This window comes from Trachypithecus francoisi, unplaced genomic scaffold, assembly GCF_009764315.1.
Source record: "Trachypithecus francoisi isolate TF-2019V2 unplaced genomic scaffold, Tfra_2.0 Lachesis_group14, whole genome shotgun sequence".
NCBI classification, from domain to species: Eukaryota; Metazoa; Chordata; class Mammalia; order Primates; family Cercopithecidae; genus Trachypithecus; species Trachypithecus francoisi.
Genome location: NW_022681459.1, coordinates 13,428,991 through 13,449,309, shown reverse-complemented (window position 1 = coordinate 13,449,309; position 20,319 = coordinate 13,428,991). Strand labels below are relative to the sequence as shown.

At 37.0% G+C, this 20,319-nt stretch overlaps 1 protein-coding gene across 2 annotated transcripts in view; it reads left to right on the top strand.

Moving 5' to 3' along the window:
• The first annotated feature begins 3,851 nt into the window (after positions 1 to 3,851).
• The window catches only part of CYYR1 (cysteine and tyrosine rich 1), a 108,055-nt gene continuing 91,587 nt past the window's right edge, over positions 3,852 to 20,319 (top strand). For both annotated transcript variants that reach the window (XM_033232231.1, XM_033232230.1), the window contains exons 1-2: positions 3,852 to 4,400; positions 10,914 to 11,016. In XM_033232231.1, the coding sequence (XP_033088122.1) occupies positions 3,986 to 4,400; positions 10,914 to 11,016 (518 nt within the window). In that variant the 5' untranslated portion in view covers positions 3,852 to 3,985. The remainder of the gene's footprint in view (positions 4,401 to 10,913; positions 11,017 to 20,319) is intronic.

The following is a 20,319-nucleotide window of genomic DNA, read 5'->3' as shown; positions in this document are numbered from 1 at the left end:
CTATATATCTTAAAGATCTTTTCAATAATTTTAAACATTAGATATTAGTTCATAATGTACATATATCCTAATTTACTTAACTGTTTTACCTCTGTTGTACATGTAAACTATTTTTTTTTAACTGTAATAAACATTGTTCTAGATGTCATAGTGGACAGAAATATTAATAAAATCTGATTTAGAAGAGGGTTCTTGGATTGCATTCTTTATCTTTCAGTGGGTTAAAAATAGTTTCACTCTCTTAAATTCCAAGGTTGCAAATGGGAAGTCTGATGCCTGTCAGATTCTCTTTTTCAAGCAAACATAAAAATTATATATGGAAATGTATATGATTTTAAATTTATACTTGCTGAAACTGGTCTCTAAGATATGTACATATTTGTGCTTCGTCTCCAAAAAATTTCTCAGAACTAACTCACCATTTTAAATCTGAAAATTCAAACTTTATTACAGCTCAGAATTTTTAAAACATTATTTCTTTGATGTTTGCTTTTTCACTTTTTGTTTCTTTGAAAACTATTAGCCTGCACATTATTCCCATTCTTTGGGTTTTTATATTTTTATTCGTGGTTTCTATTTCTTTGTGTTTTTCTTCTCTGTTATATGAAAAATGCTCTTTATTTGATCTAACAAGTTTTTTTTCTTTTTTTGAGACACAGTCTCACTCTGGGGTGCAGTGGCATGATCTCAGCTCACTGTAACCTCTGCCTCCTGATTCTCCTGCCTCAGCTTCCCGAATAGCTGAGACCTGAGACTACTAGCGCGCACCACCACGCCCAGTTAATTTTTTTGTATTTTTAGTACAGAGGAGGTTTTACTATGTTGGCTAGGCTGTTCTTGAACTCCTAGCCTCAAGTGATACCCACCTCAGCCTCCCAAAGTGCAGGGATTACAGGCATTATCCACTGCGCCTGGCCTGATCTAACAATCTAAGTTGTTGTTTTTTTTTAATGTGACTATTTTATAATTTTTTTCTGTATATTTTAAAACCTTAAATCACATTTATTTTAATTTCTAGAAACTCTTTTAATTCCTCTGATGTTGTATTCTTAAGGTTTCTCATTCCATACGTATTTGTATACACATATTTTTTTCCTTCAAATCCTTTCTTTTAACTCCCACAATTTCTTCAATGGCTTGCCATCTTTCTTTGCCTTTCCATGTCAATTGAGTTTGGTTTCCTGAGCATCTGCATACTTCAAGGTAGCAGCTCTAGAAGGTAGACCTGCAGGCAAGCTTGCTCGACCAATCTGTTGAACTGTATGAGAAGTCTTTCTGTTCTCAAAAGTAAGCTGAAAGAGACTATCCTGACCAACATTGCAACTTCCTATGGGGCTCAATGGCAATAGCCAGCCTCTTTCGGATCTGTGTCAACAAGTGGGCGGCAGAAATCCCTTCTTCTATCACAGCTACCAGTCTCCCCTCAAGGATCTGTATTCAGTCTCATCTGCAAAGACAATCATCTTTCTATTCCGAGCAGGCTGGATATCATTCTTCAGCTCTGCAAACACTGACTTCCATCTGTATCTTTTTCCTTCAAGACTCAAAGGGCTTGTATGCCTGGGATTTTCTCTAGGTTCCAACCATTGTCCCAGTTATTTAGAAATTGTGCTTCTCAGTGGAATGTTTTGATCAGGCTACCAGAACGACAGGACCTAGTGAAGAAATCCTTGAACACCCTGGATTAAATGTTTGAATTTTAACCTAAGGGCGACAGGATGCTACTGAGTTTTAGCCAGGTGAGTAAACATGATTAAATCTGTAGTTTAAGAAGAAATATTCCAGCTTCAGCCTGGCAAACATCTCTGAAGGCAGGGAGAATGAATATAATAAAGACTATAAAAGTCTAGATTAGGGCAGAAATAGAGGATAATTTAAAATGCATTTGAGTGGTGTTTAGGTGGACAGATTAGGTGAACTTGGCGACAGATTGGCCAGTGAGGATGAGAAAAAAGTTGGAACTGATCAGGCTTCTTTTGAACGTGGTAGATGATTGGGCCTTCACCAAGGTGTAAAACACACTAAAGAGCTTAGCTTATGTTTATTTTGGGGGTGATGTTTCCTCCCACTCTCTTATGCCCTCGCAGCAGTGCATTTATAGGAAATAATTCCCGGAAGAGAACTGACTAAATTAAGTACATGGGTATTTGAATTTTCGTACATGTAAACACATTGTTTCCCTTAAGAGTTCATTTGGTTTTGAGTTTGGTTGGTTTGATACATGAAAAGTGATGTCTCACTGTCAATTTGATTTCTATATTTATATTTATTTGTTTTGTATGAAGTGTCTATTAATATCCTTCCTCAGTTACCTCTTGGTTGTTTTTCCTATTGAATTTTTTACGCTCAGTATAATAATGAGATTAGGACTTTGCACTTTTGCATTGCAAATGTTTTTGCCAGTTAAATGTTTGCCAACTGGAAATTTTAATTCTTATTTAGTCAAGTTGGTCAATATTTTACAGTTTCTGAGTTTTTTATAATGTTTAGACAAGGCTTCTCTATTCCACAAATATTTGAATGTTATCCTCTTATTCTTTAATCTAACATTTTCATAGTTCTATCTTAAATATGTAATTCATATAGAACTGATTTTGATGTAAAAAGATAAGGCTCCAGGCCGGGCGCGGTGGCTCAAGTCTGTAATCCCAGCACTTTGGGAGGCCGAGACGGGCGGATCACAAGGTCAGAAGATCGAGACCATCCTGGTTAACATGGTGAAACCCCGTCTCTACTAAAAACCATACAAAAAATTAGCCGGGCGTGGTGGCGGGCGCCTGTAGTCCCAGCTACTCAGGAGGCTGAGGCAGGAGAATGGCGTAAACCCGGGAGGCGGAGCTTGCAGTGAGCTGGGATCCAGTCACTGCACTCCAGCCTGGGCGACAGAGCGAGACTCCGTCTCAAAAAAAAAAAAAAAAGATAAGGCTCCACAGATGACTATTCATGGTCTCAACACTTTTCACTGAGTAACTCATCATTTCCCCTACTACTTTATATTGATACTTCTTTAAACCATAAATTAAATTGCTGTACACACTCAGGTCTACTTTTGGGTTGCCTTTTCTCTTTCATTGAGCCTATCTATTCCAATGTTAATCTAAACTGTTTTAATTATGGTGATAGTATATGTAATATCCCATTCATTATTCCCATCCATTACTCTTGTTTTAAATAGATAATCTTACATATTTATTTTCCACATAAACTTTAGAATCAGATTGGTTTGAAAAAAATCATGTTATTTTTTAAATTGAGATCAATTTTATTTCTAAATGTATAGAATAATTTGGGGAATCTTGTCTTTATGCCACTAAAATTTCTTAGTGAAAAAAAGTATCTCTTTACTTATTCACATCTTTGTTTTTTTCTTCATGCATGACATTGAGAACTTTCTAACTGATTTTTGTTTGCAGGAAAGAAAACTATTCGTTTTCTAAACAAGAGCTTCACAGTTGATTAACTTTGATTTTCCATGTATACACATATTTCATTTGCTAATGACAATTTAGCTTTCATTTTTTATAAATCTTTTTCTTTCTCTTGTTTAATTGCATAGGTCAGTAACTCCAAAACATTGTCAAAATCATAACGACAGTGTGCACTGTTTGTTTTTTTTTCCTGAAATTTACAGCAAAAAATAATAAACATTTTATCAGCTTTCAGCAGAGATGCCATACACTTTCTGTACTTCCCAATCCTGAGTTTTCGTTGCTGTCACTCTTTGTCCAATACCTTCAATCCTGAAAATTCCTTCCCTTTGTTTAAAGATAAAAAACAAAGTTGTTCATCCATTGCTTAGAAAGGAAAAATTATAGTGGAGGGCAGGGCTAAAAAGGAGCAGGTTGAACTCCATAGCAATCGTCAAAGCAAGGGGTTAGAAAAAGTTTCTTGGTCCTCTAGTCACTCTTTAGAAGGAAGAACCCGAGCTTGGGGAGGAGTCGGGGCCACCCCCGCCCCCTGCCCGGAGTCGTTGCCACCCGCGGAGATGAAATGTGAGCCTGGGTGGCCAAGGACGCCGGAGTGGCCGCCTTCCCCGTGCCTGAGCGCAGTGGGGCGAGACAAAGAGACCTGGGCCCCCAGCGCAGCCCGTCTCGGGCCACGCGCGCCCCAGCTCCGCGGAGTCCCGCACTCGCTGGCCCGGGACGCGTCCGGCCCGGGCTCCCTTGGCAGGCTGCCTCGGCAATGGCCGGGTCTCCGCTCCACCCGGCTCTCAGGAGCGCTGCTCTCTCCATCTGATCGTCCTCCATCCTACCCATTCCCTCCAGTTCCGGGCTCTCCCTTCGCTCCAAGCCTCTCTCTGGCGCGCAACCTCAGGCCACCGGCTTGGATGGACGCTCCGAGGCTGCCCGTGCGTCCAGGGGTCTTGCTTCCGAAGTTGGTCCTGCTCTTTGTCTACGCAGGTCAGTGACAGAGGGCGGCGGAGAGGGTCAGAGGCTCGGGGCCGGACTTGGGTCACGGTCCGGGCCAACTTGGGTTGAGCTGGACGGACCGGGACCTTTGCAGAAGGACCTTTGCAGACGCCTCTGACTTTTCTGCCAGGCGACTGCAGAAACCCGCGCGCTTCCACCCTCACGCGGTTTTGTTTTGTTCCTTTTACTTTTTGTATTTCTTTTCTTTCCCTTTCCACCTTGGAAATAGCAGTCTCGCGTTTAGGCGATTTGACTCTGGATAGAGTAAACTACATCCAAATAAACTTGTGTTTAGGCGATTTGACTCTGGATAAACTACATCCAAATAAACTTATCTGGATAGAGTAGGCAGTGGACTACTCTATATTCTGCTTTCTGAATATTCCTGGTTTTCCCTCTTACGAATAAAAAAAACTTAGAGCTTGTTTTTGTTCTTTGGGAGATTTACAAGTGTGGTAGACTGAGCTATAGGATTGAAGTCAAACACAGGTTTTTGAGAAGCTTGAATTCACCCAGGGTCTAATCTGTGTTAGTTGATTTGGATAAACACTTGTTTATAAGAGAAGGACATCTCATTTCCCTTCTAATTATTTGCAGTAAGAACTGCTAATAATTAATGAAGCAAAGTGGGTTTTCTTGTTTTGTGATTAATATGGAGCCCCAAATGGCCTTTCATTGGTTATTCAGGTATAGTGTCTTCAACATGTGGTCTTTGCATTAGTTCATACTCACAAAACAATGCAAGCTAAAAGCAAATTTCTTGGTACAATGTTTTTGTGTCTCTAACGTCCTGTGACAAAAATCGCAGGCTCATCCATGAGCCTCCAATACTAAATGTACACATAGCACTGAAATTTACCTTTAATACTCACAAATATATTGCAACTGAAATGATTTTCTTCAACGTTGGACCTGAGCATTAAAAGAATTGAATTTCTCATTCAACCTTGCTAGAGAAGAGTCACTATAACTTCTGTAGACATTTTCAGTCTGTTTATTAAAATGCAAATTAGTGGCTGTCTAGGAGTTATCCTTTTAAAGATGTTTTATGGCAGGAAAAACACTGACTTCCTAATATGGAAATTCATAAAAGTAGGATAAGTTCTTCCTATTAAATGAAGAGAATTTACATTTAATCTGTTTACAACATTTATTTCTTGTATTAAACTTATATAAGGTTTTCAGAATTTGAGGGATTAACAGAGTCAATTGCATTAATACTCGTTTTCTATTGAAAAAATCTCTTTATTAGTTCTTTCGAAGCAATTATGCTTTTCACCGCCTCTGCTCGACAGTGTTTAATATTTTCACTCACACTTACTCAACCACTCCTTTGAACCACAATTTTGTTTGTTAGTTTGTTTATTATATTCCTTCTGGTAAACTGAAAGCTTCTGCTTTACACAGCTGCCCCCTCCTCCTTTTTCCCCAGTGCAGATGCCCAGCTCCTCAAGGCTCAGGAAATCAGTGAAGCTGGCCAGCAACAAGGGTGGTTAGTTTAGAAAGTTATCAGTCCATTCATTTCTCTTCTTTGGAATCCCTTTCTTGTAAGCTACAAAGTAGTTGTAAGCCAGTGCTAAGTTGACTTATTATCTTTGCTAAGAAGTGTTTAGCTAATAACCTCTTTGGTGTCAATTTCTGGACTTCTTATTTAGAGGCTTTTTTATGCTTTTCATATTCATTCAACTATTACTTACTGAGTGAGATATGTTGAGCCGTAAGAGGTCATGTTCTTATCAGTCTTCTCTGGGAAATATGGTATGATCATAAATTACTTTAAGGTATAAAAGTTTGTGTCATAGGAGAGGTAAAATCATGTGCTATAGATGTTCAAAGAAGAAACCTTATTGCTGGCTTAAAAGAGTAAGCTTCATGAGGACAATGTCTATTTTGTTCAGCAAAAAGATCAATCAATATTTGCTCAGGAAAACTGAATTGAGGAAGACTTGAAGGAACTAGACCTTTGAAAAATGGAGACGCCCTGAACCAAACGAGATGGAGTCAGATATAGCAGGATATCGTGTGATCAAAGGCAAAAATCAAGATCTGTACATACAACAAAGGGTATTTTAGTTTGGTTGCAACCAAGAGGTATGGCTGGAAGTAAGGGCAGAGGTTAGATGCTGGAACACCACAGAAATCAAACGAGTTCATACTATTAAATGAATTGCCAGCTTTATGGGACAAAAATCTACGTAGATGCACTGCTCATAATCTAAATTATTTTCCCCAAAGCAAATGCATTAGATTCACATTTTATTTGGCTAAACAAATAAGAACAAGGTTTCTATACCTGAAGCATCATGTTGTACTATAAAGTTACTTTTGGAAGGAGACCCAGTGAAGTGTCGATATTATTGTCTGCCTCCCACTGCAGGCTACAAAGACAGGATTTGGTCAAGGTTTTACCTTCCGGGCCTCAGCCAGTAACTTCTGTCCCCTCCCTTTCCTTCCTCTCTTATCTTAGCTATAGTTTGCAAGGGCCATTTCTAAGCAAGCGCTTCAAGCCAGATACTGCCTTTCCTGTTCTGCACTTTCCTTAAGGTGGGAGGCAGGGGTGAGTTGGGAGGCAGGGGTGAGTTGGGGAACCTTCTTCCAGACCACACCTTTCAGCAAAAAGTCATTGAAGAACATTTAAATTGGCTGATTTTCAGGGATACTAACTTGGACATTAGACGTAATATTATTTATCTTCTGAAGACAAATTGGAATGGTCTGTTCTTTCTCCAGTGAGAAAAATCTCCTGTATGGTGCCAACACTGATCTTTGCCAAATTATTCTCAAATATCCCAGATAAAGCAACTAACACAAAAAAGGCTTTGAGGTGTGGTTGAAATGTCATTTTGGAGAGGTTGTGATTGTAAATGTATTTGCCATTCTGTTAAATCTCCCCTTTTGGGTAGTTTAATTCTGGGAAGTAGACAGGAGCACTGGAAAATGCCATAAAAACAATGACCAATGTGTAACATGATCCAGATGTTTGCTCAGGTATAATCCAGCTGCTTGGCTACAAGATTTTGGGCTTGGTTTCCTGTAACGTTGGCTCAAAATATTTTGATAACACCATGTCTTTATAAGAGTAGTCACCGGAATACAATGGTAGCAATTGAATCTTTCATATTGATGGAGAGTTTAATAAGATGTCACTGTCCTGGACACGGTTCAAAAGGCACCCATGAGGTTACTTACACATTGGTTGTCCTACTCTGACAGAAAAGTGGGGACATCAGCTCTTTCACAATCAGAGTGGCTTTTATTTATTTATTTTTTAAATAATTTCAACGTCTTTAATTTTAGACTCAGGGAGTACATGTGCAGATTTGTTACATGAGTATATTTTGTGATGCTGAGGTTTGAGGTACAATTGATCCTGTCACCCAGGTATTGAATATAGCACCCAATAGTTCGTTTTTCAGCCCCTCCCCACTCCCTTTACTTCCCGTTCTAGAAGTCCCCAGTATCTATTGTTACTATCTTTATGTCCGTGAGTACCCAGGGTTCAGCTCTCACTTGTAAGTGAGAACATGCGGTATTTGGTTTTCTGTTCCTGAATTAATTTGCATAGGATGATGGCCTCTAGCTTCATCCATGTTGCTGCAAAGGACATGATTTTATTCTTTTTTTTTTTCTGGCTGCATAGTATTCCATGGTGTATATGTACCACATTTTCTTTACTGAGTCCATTATTAATGAACACAGGATGAATGAGTGTCCTCACTATTTCAAATAGTGCTGTGATGAATGTACAAATGCATTTGTCTTTTTGATAGAATGATTTATTTCCCTTTGGATACATACCCCAGCAATGAGATTACTGAGTCAAACGGTAGTTTTGATTAAGTTCTTTGAGGAATCTCCAAACTGCTTTTCATAGTGGTTGAACTAATTAACATTTCCAGTAACAGTGTATAAGTGTTCCCTTTTCTCCACGGGCTTACCAGCATCTGTTTTTTTTTTTTTTGACTTTTCAATAATAGCCCTCTATTTTGATTTGCATTTCTCTGATGATTGGTGACTTGTTGAACATTTTTTTGTTGTGTTTGTTGGCTACTTGTATGTCTTCTTTTGAGAAGTGTCTGGTTCATGTCCTTTGCCCATTTTTTAATGGGATTATTTAGTTTTTGCTTGTTCAATTATTTAAGTTCCTTATAGATTCTGGATATTAGGCTTTTGTCAGATGCATAGCTTACACCTATTTTCTCCCATTCTGTAGCTTGTCTGTTGACTCTGTTGATAGTTTATTTTGCTGTGCAGAAGTTCTTTCGTTTAATTAAATCCCGCTTGTCGATTGCTTTTGTTGCAATTGCTATTGAGGACTTAGTTATAAATTCCTTCCCAAGGCTGATGTCAGGAATGGTGTTTCCTAGCTTTTCTTCTAGGAGTCTTATAGTTTGAGGTCTTTCATTTAAATCTTTAATCAATTTTCAGTTAATTTTTGTATGTGGTAAAAGATAGGGGTCCATTTTCATTCTTCTGTGTATGGCTAACTGGTTATCCAGCACCATTTACTGAATAGGGAGTTCTTTCCCCATTGCTTATTTTTGCTGACTTTGTCAAAGATCAGATGGCTGTAGGTGTACATTGAATGGCTTTTAAGAACATGAAGCAAAACATCCCCACTAAGCCCTTCAGATAACTGACCAGTAATAAATTAAACAGCACTAAAAATGAGAGCTATGGAAATTCACCAAGAAAACTGTAAAATAAATAGCCTTTAAAAGTGTATTGTACTCTGCAAAAAGCATTTATTGTCAATATATTGGCTTCTCCCTTGTATCTAAATCATTAGATCGTGTTTCTGTTTTCAAATTTTAGAAGTGGACTTAAGTACTTACTGAATCTCACAAAGGTAATTATTTTTCGTTTTCATTCCTTCTTACCACAATCCAGAGGTAAGCCTCTAGGGTCATGTTTGACTACCTATAATGTAAAAATAAAACTGAGGGGAAGGAAACATGAATTTTTCCATTTGTTGCACAAAAGCCATGCATAATTGTTAATGGTGACTGAACTTTGCTACCTTCTAATCACATCATCTCTTTGTAAAGTATCATCTTAGCAGGGAAGTGATTTAAAAGCAACGTAAAATTTCCTTTCTGGATAAATCAATTACATGGACATGTAGACATAAATATAATATTTTGTACTTTTAATGTTATGGCTTTGATAGGGAAGCAAAGTTTCATATAATTTATATGATAATTAATATTACCTTCAGGAATTGAGTTGGAAATGGATTATTTTGTGACTCTTAAATGTGCAACCTAAATTATCAGACTGTACTTAATGCTTTCCTAATCATGTATCTGAAACTTATATATCCATCATAACTTACATGACTAACTCGGTGACAACCTTAGCTTGTTAAACATAAATCATTTAGGTGGAATAAAGAATACTTAAAAGCTAGAGTAATTTTTATCCAACATTTTTAGTATAATTTTTCTTGCTGCAAAATATATGGAAAAAAATAGTAATTTCTGATCCTTTATTCAGAAAATAACTTTTCCCCCTTCACATAGTACTGTTTTATATCTTACTGATTCCTCAATCTGGTATTAAGTAAACTCTTAATTGTTTACAAAATATTGTCTATGGAGATTTCTTCCTATAACCAATCATCTTTTAATCCAAATGAATTTACAGGATGCAGACTCATTGTGTTACCACATGTATGCAAACTGTAATTATACAGGTAAAAAATGGCACAAAAAGGAAAGCATACAATGCAGTATCATGGAAAGTATACATCATTTTGAAATTATTCCTTTTTGGTGTTATTCATACCACTAAACTTTCTACTGATTGAGTTCAGTTGAGAATACAAGACCCTAAAGTTAGAAGATTTTTTTTGGGGGGTGGGGGGGGCAGAGCTTCACTGTGTCGCCCAGGCTGGAGTGCAGTGGCATTATCTCGGCTCATTGCAACCTCCATTTCCTAGGTTCAAGCAATTCTCCTGACTCCGCCTCCTGAGTAGCTGGGATTACAGGTGTGTACCACTACACCCAGCTACTTTTCGTATTTTTAGTAGACACTGGATTTTATCATGTTGGCCAGGCTGGTCTCGAACTCCTGACCTTAAGTGATCCACCCGCCTCAGCTTCCCAAAGTGCTAGGATTACACGCATGAGCCATTTTGCCTGGCCAAGAAGACTTCATCATTTAAAATTTATTATAAAAACTCTATGGACAAATCCAATGACTGAGTAGTTTAATTGTTCTTTTGTTCCTTCCTTCATTATCTCATTCAACTAACCCTGACTAGCAATTATGGTGCTTGGTGTAGAAGATTCAAGAATTGTCTTTGTCTTTACAGCTTAGAGTCTAATGGGGAAGGGAGGCTAATTTAGATCCTTACAAATGTTTTTGAGTTCTGAGGACGAAAAGAAGATTTAAAACCACTAAAGAGTGGTCATTGGCTGATTAAGATGTAAAATAGCATAATTTTTCCTGAAACTGTGATTTTACAACTATAACTGCTCACAAATGGTTTTTGTTTTGTAGATGATTGCCTTGCTCAGTGTGGCAAAGATTGCAAATCTTACTGCTGTGATGGAACCACGCCCTACTGTTGCTCCTACTATGCTTATATTGGGAATATCCTCTCGTGAGTATTAGTCAAATTTGGCAATACTGATGCTCTTCCTCTTGTCCAGTTGTCCAGTTATGTCTTTTAAAAGTACTAAGTGATAGTTGTGGGCAAGAGATTTCAAGACTGGTTATTGACCTGAAATCTTTACTGGAGATATTAACACATCACTATGTAATGGACTATGTTGTTTGACAAAATACGCAAAATAATATACAAAATAAATTGCCTTCACTATAAAGGAACTAAAAGGAGTTATTCTTTTATTGTTTTACTTTGTGTACTATAATAATGTTTTACATAGGCATCATTTTATTGATAATTTTGTAACATCGTCAGTGATATGGTTTTGTCTATTCTGTGCAAGTTAAAATTTGTTATTTAATTATAGCCAGTTTATTTTGTCATCATGTATGAATTTAATATATCCAGTAGATGTCAGGAAAAAGAGAGGTTATGAATAAAAAACAGTTGAGACATGAAATGTCAGTTCTCACATAATACATACACAGCAACTTCAGGAAACAGATTTAGAGCCTAGGACAAGCCAGGCATGGGTAATGCAAAGTGATAAACAACAAGGCACAAAAACACAAATGAAATATACACATGTAGATTCTGTGAAGCATTTCCTTATAACAAATTAGAAATTTATTTTAGAGCTGCTTCTGGACAAAGGGAAATACAGAATCCAGACCTGCCTCCAGGGCTGTATGGCAGGAAAAGTCTGCACTTGTCAGCTCCTCAAGAGAGGAACCCACAACTGAGAAATAAAAGGTTGAGAATTAGGAACATAAGAATTTCTTGAGTCAAAATCCCCATGGCTTTCAGTTAGCAGCAGCGGTTGTGCCTCTGTCTTCTGTTCTTGTTTTTCAAGTCAGGACCATGATGATTTGGGAAATGTTCTGTTTAACTTACGCCCTACAAAGGCTCAAGTGGAAACGGGAAACATTAGGCGCTAAGTCATACGTGCCCGGCTATTTTAGGGACGTGTCCATTGAGACGGCTTATTACACATCCTCCATTTCCCGAGAATAGAAAACCTGGCACCACATAAACTTTCTAGAATCAGTGTTGAGGCTGCTATTAGAGATCATGACTCTGAGAATACAAAAAAAAAAAAAAAAAATCATACTTCGGGATACTCTTGAACACTATAATAAATGTGAAAGAAATGTCAAGCTATAATAAAAAACCATGTGTGGAATTTAAGCCTTCTTTGAAATGCAAATAAGCTCCAAATAAAATGTTTGAATTTTTCTTCATGGGTGGTTTGGTAGAAAAGGGATTAAGCCCACTTTTTACATTAGAAAACTGTCAGGATGATTTTTTACAGTAACTTATCAGCTCAAATATAAATACATAATGATGTTCACGGTGGCATATTACTTCACAGTATTTAAAGTAAAATACATTATTAATACATTTAATTTTTTTTTTCTCAAACGTTCTCCACGTGCCAGATGCTGCTGTCCCAGGTAGAGGTGTGAGTATAGATTTGGAAAATGTGAAGTCAAAGTGATTCTGTGATTCTTTGGTCATCTGGCTCCTGGCCTATTTCTTGATTCACTAACTATTCATGGAGTGTGTTATGCACTCTTTCTCATTCCATAGCTACCTCCACCCAGGTAAATACATATAACTCGTAACTACTTACGAATCAGAATATTTTTAAATATTTGAATGTATAGACGTACTTCATATGATTTACATTTGCAATGAAGTTCACATTTTTATGGTACACATTCTAAATCTTTAATTTCACCACTGGTTACAGTGAAGAATTAGTTGAGTTGATATATGTATCTAGGTTATTAGGACCAGGTACTTGTTATGTTTGGGGGGGGGGGGAATCGTGTTTTAGAAGGGAAAATAAACACAGATGGCATTATATTTCAGGCAGTTATAACTGAACTTTCTGTTCAAAATAGAAACCAGTGAGTAAATATCATGGGAAACAATTCTTAGCAAAAAGAAAGGTGGCAGTGGTGGGGGGAGACTTTAAAGCATTTTCCTACTTGATAAAAGAGAATACATTTTCAGGATTTCCAGTTATTGTTTAACATTTGAAAAGAGTTCTTAACTCCACCCAAAGTGTTTTTTTTTTTTTTTTTTTTTTTTAATTGGTGGTTGGGGATGCAGGAGGTAGGAAAAAAATTAATTCCAAGAATGCTTACAAGGGTTCCTTCATACACTTGTCAAATATTTCTGTTTTGAAATTCACAAATGATGTTTCCTCTTTTTCAAGCATCCAGGCACATTCTTAGTGAAATCATTTTAATAGTCATAACAGAAAGCTAAACCCTCGTGGTTATTAGAAAAGTAATAAGGAAGAAAGCAGTAGCACAATGAAATGTTAGGTAACTTAAATGAAGATTTTTATAATTTGGTTTATATTTTTGTTTTGAAAATAAAAATGTTTGCTCAACTTAAAATAAGCTAAAAAGACAGCAAAATATAATGTGGGCATTTTAGAGTGTTTGTAAATTGGTTGGGTTAGGGCCACTTGACTGTCCTTGCTGAGGTCTTCCCCTAGTCACCCACTGAAATAATCAATGTTGCTTTTCAGCCCTTAATTCTGCTAACTTCAATTGCCCTTGCTCTTTTGCAAACTAACCATTAAGATTTGTTTATAAAACAGTCACAGGAGCTAATTTAGTTGAAAAGTCTTATTTTACTCAATTTGCTCTCCTTTTTATTTTATTTATTTATTTGAGACAGAGTCTCATTCTGTTGCCCAGACTGGAGTGCTGTGGCACAATCTCAGCTCACTGCAGCCTCTGCCTCCTGAGTTCAAGCAATTCTCATGTCTCAACCTCCTAAGTAGCTGGGATTACAGGCAGGCGCCACCACACCTGGCTACTTTTTGTATTTACCATGTTGTCCAGGCTGGTGTTGGACTCCTGGCCTCAAGAGATCTGCCCAACTCGGCTTCCCAAAGTGCTGACAGGCAAGAGCCACTGTGCCCCGCCCTCTCATTTTTTTTTTTTTTTTTAAGATTCTTTCTATTCTAAATGAGAGTTAATTTTGGCAGATAAATTCAGGTGCCCTTTTTCTTTCTTATTTCTGTTAGGAATTTTACAATTTACTTCTATCTTATAAAAAACTTTAAAAATTGAACTTAAAAGATAGCCTATCTACTTCTGGTCATTACAGTCACAGATAATGACTTCAGTGTAGGAGAATCCGTATTATTCAGAATTTAAGAATAATTTTTACAGTATTCAGCATGTTTAGTTGAATCGATTATTTATAAATGCACACTGAGTGCCTGTTACCATGGCAGTGCTGGCCTAGGTCCTGGGATCCAAAGTTGAAAAAATGATGGACTCTGACTTCCAAGACCTCAAAATCTGATAAGAAAAGAGAGCATAGACAAATAATTCCAATTCAAAGAGCTAGTCTATGAAGTATTATTGGAGGACTGGAAAGCTAAGTGTGTGTGTGTGTGTGTGTGTGTGTGTGTGTGTCTGTGTTTAGGAGGAGATGTTTAGGAAACACATCATCAACATGGAATCTGATTAGAGTTTTGAAGGAAAAGTAGATATTTACATAAATAGTGAAGAAAGGGACATGCCTTTTGGACAGATTCTTGCATACAAAGTCAAAGATACAAGAAAGGAAATGATCCAGTTGAGAAAGTCCCTATTGTTCAGTGTGGTTAGAGGGGAAAGGGTAAACCTTGAATATAATGTAGGAATAACTAGGTCAGGCAAAATATCCTTTAATAAAGTGCTTTTATTGGTCATGCCTAGCAAAACTAAAACGAAATAATTTAGTTCTTTCCTGGAAATCAGGTATCTGGTTTTATATAGAACAGACACGTTCTTAGACATCATTAAAACAATAGACAAAGATGAGAAGGCTCCAAATGAAGCTTCTTTTTATTTATTCCATACATGAAATATTTGGAATGCACACTTTGAGATGTTACACTATTTGAAACCATTTATGACAAACTATGTGATCTTATAATTATTTCTCCATTTAAGAGATTTTTGACCATGAGGGCAACTACCTGAAGAGAGAAGTGTCAGAATATTCAAAAATGAGAATTGGGCCAATTTGAGAAATAAACAATTTCCCACCAGACTGATTCTCAAACATTTCATTCAGCAACTCTGCTTCATGGAAGATAGATATTCTGTGATGAATATGGAAAATGATGTTTAACTTTTTGCTGCTAATGAAATTTAATTGCCATTCCCCTGAAAGTAGATCCAGCGTAAAAATGTGGTTTATAGAGTCCTCTTTAGAGTTGGTAGAATTCAAGGGAATAGAGGGTGTAATTGAGTGACTAATTACTGTTATCCAGTGGAACAAGATAAACACAGAACTGAAGTAAAGTTGAGGAAAATGAAGGTATTCTGTTTTGTAAGAGAATAATTGTACAATATCGAATATGAACAAAATATTGACTAGTTTGGACACAGTGAGCTAGATGACAATATATCGCATTTAATTTCCTAACTCAAAAATAGATTTTGCTTTTCCACTTTGCCATTGTAAAATACTGATCCGTCTGTGGATTCTTCAGAGCCCATCTGGCCAACATAAAATCCCCACAGGAAAAAAAAAAAAACCGAGAGAGAACTAATAATGGAGATCCTAGTGAGATTAAATTTCTTTTCTTCTCAATGAAATGTGAAAGATGTATTACCCGCAGTTTGGCAAAGACAGCTAATAAATATCACAACTGTGATTTGAGAGCCATGCTATGCATGAAAGCAAAACTGAGTTAAAAGATAAAGGTTTCATATTTTCAAATGGCATTTGAGGTCCTATGATCATTAAGTATCTTAGTGTTCTGGAATAAACAGGCAAGGCTATTCAAACACTGACAAACGTAATGCATTTAAAAAAGCCTTTGGCATTGGTAAAAAAAAAATCATTTAAATTAATTAAGTTAAAATAATCTTAGTAACTAGATATGAAAAGACCTCTAGAAAGTACATACTGAACAAATCAAAGTTTGTAGGAGTCTTATTTTTGTTTTAATAATGACACAAAGATAAGTAACTAATATGATGTTAAAATAAATGTGAACTTGATTTAGAATGTAGCAACAACTTACGTTTGCTGTAAGAAGGAAGTCAATGATATTCAAATGTATATTTGCATTCTATGAGTTATTGTATTAAAAGAAAATATACATATGTAGATAACTAAAACTTCTCTCAGTCCAATTTCTATGCTGTTATTATTGTCTTTGTAAATTAAGCCTAATTGTCAGAAACAGAATTCGTTTTGAGGAAGGAAAAATAAAGTTTCTAGAACATGTTTTCCACAACTTATCTTACAGCTATGTACAGTTTTTCGTGATCTACATCAGGTGCTGGAGGACATAGCCATGAATCAAATATGAGGTTCCTGCCCTTGAGTTGCTTAGAAGCTACGAGAAGCATAGACACATCAGCAGATGAACTTGCTGCGGGAAGCACAAAATGCAATGGGATCAGAGACGAGGAGCTTTGATTCCAACTTTAGAGTGCTGGAAAGGTCTCTTAAAGAAGAGTAATTCTAAGATCAGTTTTAAAAGGAAAAGCAATTAAAATCCTCACTCAGAGTTAAAACGCTTAGCAAGCTAGGGATATAGAAGAAAAATGTTTAACCTAGTAAATATGTATTTTAAAAACCACCACCCTATCTCAGGCACCATAACCAATGGTATGTTGTTTTAACTCTTGCCTTGAAAGGCAAAAATATGACAAACTAGTGCCTTCTACCACTTCTAGTCAGCATTGTACTGGAAGCCCTGGCCAGTGCAATCAGCAAGACACATTTTTAAAAAGGTAATAAAAATTGGAAAGGAAGAAAGTAAATTGCTCTCATTTACAAATGAGATGATTGTCAGTATTCCTCAGACTATAAAACATGGAATTCATCAAAATTGCAGGATATAAGATCAGTCTACAAAAGTGGTTTATTCCTAGATACCATCAACAATCAATAAGAAAATGTAATAGATATGTACATAAATAAATCTAAAATACAATATTTAAAACAATAATATATCCAGTAAGAAATCCAGTAATAATATATGCATTTAGTGAGTATTATAACCATGCAAAAATTACAAGGGATAAAGAGAGATCTAATGAAATTAAGAGACATACCAAATTGTGGATGCAAGTATTGTAATGTCAATATTTGAATATGGCAGTTCTTCCTGAACTATCTGTAAATTCAGTGCAATTCCAACCAAAATCCACAAGAACATTTTTTGTTGAATTTGAAAGAATGGGCCTAAAATTTATGTGGGACAGTAAAGGTCGTGGAGAGAGAAGAGAGTTATGAAAAAGAACAAGGTCAGAAAATATGCCTTACAGACATCAAGATTTATTATAAAGTTATAAAAAACAAATTGTTTGATATTGGTTCACAGATAAATCAAAAGAATGTGGAGCTTAGAAATTGACTGATGTGTATATGGAAACTTGATAGATAACAGAAATGACATTACAAACTAGTGGAGGTGGATAGATTATGTAACAAATGTTGCTGAAACAACTAGCTATCCATATGCATAAACGTTAAATAAGATCAATTCATCACTCCACAATCAAAAATCCACTCTTATCAGACTAAATACATAAAAACAAAAAGCAAACAATTACTTTTTTTTAATAGGAGAATGGCATTTATGGTATCAGGATAGAAAAGATGTCTAAAATAAAAGATTAAAAAACACAAAAGAAAAGATCACTAAAAAACACTGAACTGTACACTTTAAAATGGTGAGTTTTATGGGACGTGAATTATATCTTGATTTTTAAAATTTTTAATACAGAGAGCAACAGAATTCCTAGATAAAAATGTAAGGCAAACCCTCACTTGGAGAAGATGTTTGCAATTCGTATGATTCACAAAAGGTTAGTATCCAGAATACCTCAATAAGGTAACAGGCAACGTGTGTGTGCACAAAAAAAGTCATAGAGCAGAAAACTGGATGGTCCAGAAACAAGTGAAAGATACTCCACCTGGCTAACTAAAGCAGGAAAAACCAACTTAAGACATTGAAAGACCATTTCACACTCATCAGGCTCGCAATACTCCATAAGTCTGATAGTGCCAAGCAATGCTGGCAAAGATAAAAGGGTTCTCACGTTGTGGATGGGAGAACATGAACTGTTCCATGTAGAGAGCAATCAGACCCCATGTAGTAAAGCTGAAGATAGACATACTTCAGAATTTAGCAGTAACACCTCCTCAAGATATATTCCCTAGGAAATTTCCAAATCTGCACAAGGAGACATTATTTATACTGTTGGTTGATGTATTATTTAAAAAATAACAGAACATTAGAAGCAACCCGCACCTGCATCAGAAGACAGTAGACAGAGTATATTCGTGCAAACGATACAGCAATTAAAATAATTCAATTCATATTAACATACCATTAGAGTAAATCTCAAAATTAATAATGCTATGTGAAGCGCTAACTGAAGCGCAACGTGTGCAACATGATGTTATTTGCATAAAGTTAAACACATAAAATCATTCTGTGTATTATTTATGAAAACAAGCACATGTCGTGAATGTGTAAATGTGTGAGGGAGAGAAGAGTACCCATGAATTTCCCCAGGACTGAGACGTTTCCAGGGATTCAAGACTTTCAGTACAGCAATCTGGATGGTCTGTGGCAAACTGAGACACATTGGTCACCCTAGGGAGGAGGGTTGGGAAGTGGCCTTCAACTCTGATATCATTGCTTAATCATGGTGGAGTGCATCTGCAAGCACAGCTACACAGGAGGCTGAGGTGGGAGGATTGCCTGAGCCCAGGAATTTGAGACCAGCCTGGACAACATAGCAAGACCCTGTCCCTAAAAACTGTTTTAAATTAAATATCTCAAGAAAGTATAATTACTAACATGGGTAGTGGCATATGGGTGTTTTATATTATCTATGATTCTTATATGTTTGAAAATTCTTTTTTTTTTTTTTTTTGAGACGGAGTCTCGCGCTGTCACTCGGGCTGGAATGCAGTGGCGAGATCTCAGCTCACTGCAAGCTCCGCCTCCCGGGTTTACACCATTCTCCTGCCTCAGCCTCCCGAGTAGGTGGGACTACAGGCGCCCGCCACCACGCCCGGCTAGTTTTTTGTATTTTTTTAGTAGAGACGGGGTTTCACCGTGTTAGCCAGGAGGGTCTCGATTTCCTGACCTCGTGATCCGCCCGTCTCGGCCTCCCAAAGTGCTGGGATTACAGGCTTGAGCCTCCGCGCCCGGCCCTGAAAATTCTTATAATTAAAAAAAGATAATGTAAAAGTTTGATCATAGTTGTAATGGAGTCGCCCAGACACCTTTTTAACATGCCGATTCGGATTTGGTAGGTCTGGATGCAGCCTGAAATTCTGCACTTGTAACCAACTCCCAGGCATTACTGCCACTACCTATCTTCCCAGTACACCTGGAAAGCAAAGGTTGGTGCTATTTGACAGTGTTTTGTGCTACGGGATAAAAGGACAGAAGAGATTAGGACTTGACGACTGATGGGATGTGAGCATAAGGATTGGGGCTAAATGAGAGGAACATGTCTGAATTAATTCTGAAGTTTCTGCTTTGGATAAGAGGCTGGATGGTGTGCTGGGAACTAATGGGGAATATTCAGGAAGATTCAGAAAGGGGAATGAATTCTGCTTTTAGTACATTAAACAAGGAAAAGCCTACAGGGTATGAACCAAACTCAGTGAGCTTCAGATGGTGGAATGTTCCATTCTGAAGCTCAGTGGAGAGCATGAAGCATCACATATAGGTCTGGGAGTAAAAAGCCTGTAGATACTGGGGTTGAAAGGTGTGTGGGAATGAATGAGATATTCTGAAGAGAGGTATAAGAAATAGAAGAGCAAGCCAACAACGGCGCCTCAGGGAAATTCGGGAACACTGAGATTTCTCCCCTCTTTACATTCGGATGTTATTTTAGCCCTTTTTACCTCTGTCAGAACTGACCTGTCCTTCTCTAATCAACCTGAATACACTCCTTGTGGTGGTGGGAACAATGAATGCCTTTATTTTCTTCTATTTGCTTATGTTTTATGTTATATAAAATGTAGGATTTGTGATATTTCAGTTCATTCTGAATTGAATGTTACCATAACAAAGTGGTCTATGTGAGCGTCCATTTTTATTGACTTGGATTGTGTCCAAATCAGATTACCTCCTATCTGTTCATATAATCTAGGTTTAGGAGCTGCCTTAATTAGACAGAAATCACAGTTGGATATTATAAAAGAAAGTGTGTTTGGTGGCAGCAGGAATTGTTGGAAGAAAGAGAGCTACCATTTATTTAATGCGCTGTCACCGATGCTTAAAACATATAA